Source organism: Panicum virgatum, chromosome 9N (assembly GCF_016808335.1).
Source record: "Panicum virgatum strain AP13 chromosome 9N, P.virgatum_v5, whole genome shotgun sequence".
In the NCBI taxonomy this organism is placed as follows: domain Eukaryota; kingdom Viridiplantae; phylum Streptophyta; class Magnoliopsida; order Poales; family Poaceae; genus Panicum; species Panicum virgatum.
Window position 1 is genome coordinate 33,784,745 of NC_053153.1, and position 5,542 is coordinate 33,790,286.

At 45.8% G+C, this 5,542-nt stretch overlaps 1 protein-coding gene across 1 annotated transcript; it reads left to right on the forward strand.

Moving 5' to 3' along the window:
• LOC120688985 (ankyrin repeat-containing protein ITN1-like) lies at positions 1 to 2,018 on the forward strand. Its single transcript, XM_039971327.1, has one exon. The coding sequence runs from the start codon at positions 1,230 to 1,232 to the stop codon at positions 2,016 to 2,018; it is 789 nt and encodes a 262-aa protein (XP_039827261.1). The 5' UTR covers positions 1 to 1,229.
• The last annotated feature ends 3,524 nt before the right edge of the window (positions 2,019 to 5,542 follow it).

Genomic DNA, 5,542 nt, shown 5'->3' on the forward strand with positions numbered 1-5,542 from the left:
ACCCCCATGGGCTGGCCACCCCTCTATTTATATAGGAGACACCCCCATGGCTTCTTCTTGTGCTGCAGCATTCCTGGTGGTCAGACGCCCATGCCTTAACGGTCAGAACATGCGCGCCAACAGCTCACTCTCGTCCAATGGTCGAATCGGATTCATCTGGTGGTTTTTACTCGGTGACCACTAGATAACTACTGTGTCATCTAGAGAGCTTCAAAATTTTGTATTTAAGCACTGAAAAATCCAGTACTAACCACTAGATAAAGCGCTCCCTGCTTTTAATGTCAACAGAAGCTCCCGCGCTGTTGTTCCTACCTAGCAGTTTGACCGGCCAAGCCGTGTGGTTAGACCGGCCTCTTGTTAGTGGCCCTTGGCCCAAATAGTAGTGCCTCTTCATCTGGTGCTCATGCATCAGCGAGTTTCAGAGAAAGCTTATGTTCAAAAAAAGGTTCGGAGAAAGCGCCCCGCCTTCATTCAGACGGGCTGCTTCTCGTGCACACATTGTGCTCGCGATTAGATCAGGCCTAGCCCACGGTCTAACTACTAGGGCCTCCTAATTTGGCCCAAGTCATAGCCCAAGGGCTTTCACATTTGGACCAAGTCAATATATTGCACCTTAGTTTTTAACATGGGTCTATAATATTTATTTGATTTAATAGAGTACAAAATGGGCCAAACCCAAAATTAAATTTGTCATGTTAATAGTTGCTACAGTATTTTTAAGACTTTCTACTAAACATGGTTTTGTCCTAATATTATTTTTCAGTCTTCACATCAGATGAGGTTGAGCCAAATAGAAAAAGTTTGATGACTAAAACGACCACTTTGACTATCCAGATAAAATTCAGCCCAAAAAATATAGATTTAGAACTGATGCCATCATTTTAATAGTTCATAAGATTAAATCGAGCCTAAATGTAAAGTTTTAGGACTAAAATGGTAATTTTGAAAGTTTGGGAATGAAATTGAAACTCAAGTGATAATTGAGGGACAAAAATAAATATTTCACTAATGGCTTTTGCTCATGTTATTTAGAGTCTACCGTACTGATCATAAAATATTTCTGATTATTTTTAGAATTTCTAGGATTTATCTTAGGTTCGGTTCAACCGAACTGCTTTTTATAGTTGCTACACAGCTACAGCCACAAGTAGTGCAGCGGAGCGGAGCACTCCCTTTGTTTAGTGTGTCATCTGTATTAATTTGAACGCTCCAAAGAAGAATATTACCTAATGCAAGCACCATTTCCATGCTTCTTTATACTTAAGCAGAACGAAGTGTTTATGCTTATGTTGAAAGCTGATCCTCAAGATGCAAGCTCTATCGCTGTTATCCACAATGAAGTCGAGGCCAAAGTGACAATATCAACAAGGGAGGATATCAAGTCACTGACTCTAACATACACAGGCAACACTTCCCTAGTGGCTATCCTCATCACCACTATTACCTTTGCAGCTGCTTTCACATTGCCTGGAGGTTATAGCACTGATCCTGGAGACGAGGGGCTTCCCACCATGGCAAGGAAGTTTGCATTTAAGGCATTCTTGATCTCAGATACCATGGCAATGTGCTCCTCACTTGCTGTTGCCTTTATATGCATCATAGCAAGGTGGGGGGATCTTGAGTTCTTGCTTTACTACAGATCTTTTACCAAGAAGCACATGTGGTTTGCATACATGGCAACCACCACAGCATTCGCAACTGGTTTATACACAGTTCTGTCTACTCGTCTCCTATGGCTAGCTGTTGCGGTCTGCGCTCTGACGTCTTTACTGCCCATTCTTACAAAGCTTCTTGGTGAATGGCCCATCTTGCGACTGAGATTTCGGTTAGGACGGGCTTTCAAATCAGATCTCCTCAATATGTCTAGATTCATCACCTTCAGTTACTGGTTCCAGTTGTGTTCCTGTTTTTATGTTGAAAACATAAGGATACAATATATGTTGCAAGATTTAATTGTTGCCAAACAACACTTTTGTTCTAATAATGTAGAATCCCTTAATAAAGGCAGAACTATGTAATTTGAATGCAGAGTTTTTTTTTTATGAAACATGAGGGGTGTGACCCCCTACTGGAATAAAGGCAGGATGTGGAAGATTGCTCCTTACATCCTGCCTTCGCTCGCCTCCCTGGCCCTTCACCTCGCTCCCCCGCTCTTGGGCTCACCAGCCATTTCACCCCACACCCAGCCCTCCGGCAATCAATCACGTCCAGCACCAAAAAACAAAAAAGGAACGCCCCTCGCTCTCCACAGATATCTGCTAGCCTATCACCATCGCACGTGCCCTCGCGCCACCTTTGCCAGCTCTCGTCCTTTTTGAAATAAAAGCTGGCTCTCGTCCTCGCCGTCGTTGGAAACTTTAACTATTTGGCATTATTAAGAAAACCACCTCTCCGATAACCACTCTTACAAAATTTCTTGCATAAATGCTACAGGAGAGAAGTTTAAACGCATTCTTTGCCACTTTCGCCCATGTGGCATGCCATGCAGACTGGACATGATGGCGCACAGTCAGCAACCCCACACACTTTGTCAATCCTGCCCCTTCACCTTTTCTTCTCCCCATCCAGTGTCGTGCCCTCCCCCTTCTCTCAGTTCTTTTCCCCACCGTTGCCATCAGCTCCCGCTCCGTCCCCGATGCCGGCTCCTCCTCCCCCATCTGCCCCGCGCTTCCTCCCACGCTACAATGTCGCACGTATAACTTTTCTATTGATTTGTTGTATGCTGACACCTGACTGTGAAAATAGGTATTGTGCATCCCTAGCCTACTGATTTGTGGCTTGATCCAGCAGTGAAAATAGTTATCACCAGTTCACCACCGGTTGGAGCTCCACGTTGTCTGTGAAAATTAATTTTTTTTCCATTGCCACTTTCATACAAAACTGGCAGTCAAAAGCCGAAGTGTTTGCATCACCAATAGTAGCAACATGGAGGCAGCGTCGGTACTAGATGGTGAAGATGTAAGTGGGTAGTCAATGCAATGGTGTGTGCTAACTAGTTGATGGACTACGGTGTCCTATGCCACTTTAGCCATTTTTCCTTCTAATTTAAAGATAGAGAATGTCATTTGCAGTTCACTTTATCTTGCTTTTGAGTGGATCCAATAATCCCAAATGATTATGACTTGCATCCCTAGTTGCCGGCAGTGGGAAGTGAGAATAAGTATATGAGTGGAAGTTAGTTTATTCTACTGCTGTATTGACTTCTGTTTCCATAACAAAGTGGATAGTGGTGAAGCTATTTTTTTCATCTTTAATCTCTAAGAGCAACTCCAAGAGAGGAGGTAAACCACTCTGGATTAGTATTTACCTCAGTATACCAGCAAAAAATTCGATCCAACAAACTCGGTAGATGGGTTCGCTCGGTATCCAACTCGGCATCTGGCACGCCTCGCTCGGCAAAGATGCCGAGGCGGAGCGGATCCACCCTCCTAGGCCCGCCCACACCCTCTTGCCCTCACGCCGACCTCCCCCAGAAGCCAGCTGGGCTACCGTCCTCCCTGTAAGCCATGCCCAAAGCTTCAGCTCCCGCCACTATGGTCTCCAGTCAGGGGCGGAGCTACGTTGAAGTCGCTGGGTGGGGCCGCACACACAAAATTTTGAATACTAGCTATTACTTCTAAAATTTTACCATATAAACTCAAATATCATCCACGTGATCTGAAGTGTCGCGCCCCCTCGATTTCTCTCTAGCTCCACCCCTGGCTCCAGTGACCTTGCGCCGATAGCCATGGCTGCTGCCACCATCCCCACACCGTGCCAGGCCCTGCTGGCCATAGAGTGCCATGAGCTTCGCCGGATCCCGTTGGAGCTCCGCTCGCCGGATCCCACCGGATCCAGCCCAACCATAGTTGAAGCATTTGTCATCCCGCTTGCCAACGCGGTGACACCCTACCTGCCGTGCTCCTCCTTCGCCTGCTCCCACACGACCTGCTCTGTTGCACGGCCCTGCCTACTGAAGGCCGCCCTGCTCCCCTGGCCCTACTACTCCTCTGCTCCTGTTGGCCAGCGCGCAGCCCTACCATGCCCTGGGCCTCTGCAGCGCTGCCCGCACCTTGCCCTGCGCACGCGCGCCCACCTGCGCTGCACCGCCATGCACGCTGGCTTCACCCGGACGCACCACGCCACCACCGCACCGCCGGTGGAGCCACGCGCCGCCGCAGCATGGCCGAGCTGGGGAAAGAAGGGGAAGGAGGGGATGATGAGTGGGCCCCACGCACCAGATTAGTTTCTTAGAGTGGAGGAGAGGGATGGATGGAGATGGTGTTGGATCTCACACCCTTTGGCTAGCATTTTATTTTTTTACCTAGTCATTTAGCTAGGAATTTTACCTAGTCTCTTGGAGTTGCTCTAAGCAACTTGGAATTAATTCTAGCTAGTTTGATTATTAACTAGTGATCTAGTACGAACCTGTTTGGTAGGAAGTAGCTATAAGATTTTTCGTAGCTAGTCATTTCTAGCTCTATATACTCCCTCCTTCCCCGTTTATAAGGCACGGTGGAACATGACACGGTCTTCTAAACAACACTTTGACCATTTATTTATCATATATTATATCACTTTTGATTATAAGCTTATAATCATTGTAAACTATATTTGATTATGAATCCAATCATATGAAATTTGCATTATAAAAACAAAAATTTAATAGTCAAATTATTGGTCAAAGATGAGAAGGTTTGAATCTTGATATACGTGTATGCCTTATAAACTGGGAAGGAGGGAGTAAATCCTTGGAGAGCTGCGGCTGTGGCCAAATGATAGAAGTATACCAATTAAGTTGGGCCATGTTGTTTTTAGTTTGGGTGAAACACAGATGTCAGCAGAGATGGAGCTCTAGCAAGCATGCAGTAACTGAATGAATGGTTTACTGCTGCATGAAATATTTTTCACTCATTGTCAAGACCATATATATGACGAAATTTATTGTGCCATGCCTGCACAATACAAAAACTTCTATAACTAGTTCATCAACTTGTTTGCGTAGCAATATTTCTTAGAAAGTACATGAATAATAGGATTTCGTATGCATGTATTGGCCATGTGCGCTTACTATGTTTTTTTACTGATCAGAATTTTCTTTGTTCTTTCCCAGAGTCCAGAGTCGTGACAGCGGTTTCCCTTCACTGTAGGAAAAAGATTCATTTGTACCGGGCCGTTTCCCCGGTCAGTACCGGTTGGAGCAACATTTGTACCGGGCTGTTGCCCCGGTTAGTACCGGTCAACCGGTACCCGCTGGCCAGTACCGGTGGCAGTGTGCCGAGATTCGAACTCGTGACCTGTGGCCTCGCGCATAGCCTCTTCTACCATCCGACCCACACAGCACATGTGAGTGCATTGAAGATGTCATCCTTTTGAAGTAACCAAAACTGACCATTTACTACCGGACCATAACACCACCCGTTACTAAATGCCACCTGGTACTAAATGATTAGGGAGGCCCAGAAGCTATTTAGTACCGGGTCATAACACCAACCAGTACTAAATAATGACATTTAGTATCGGGTGGTGTTAAAAACCGATACTAAATAGCTCTGAATGACAC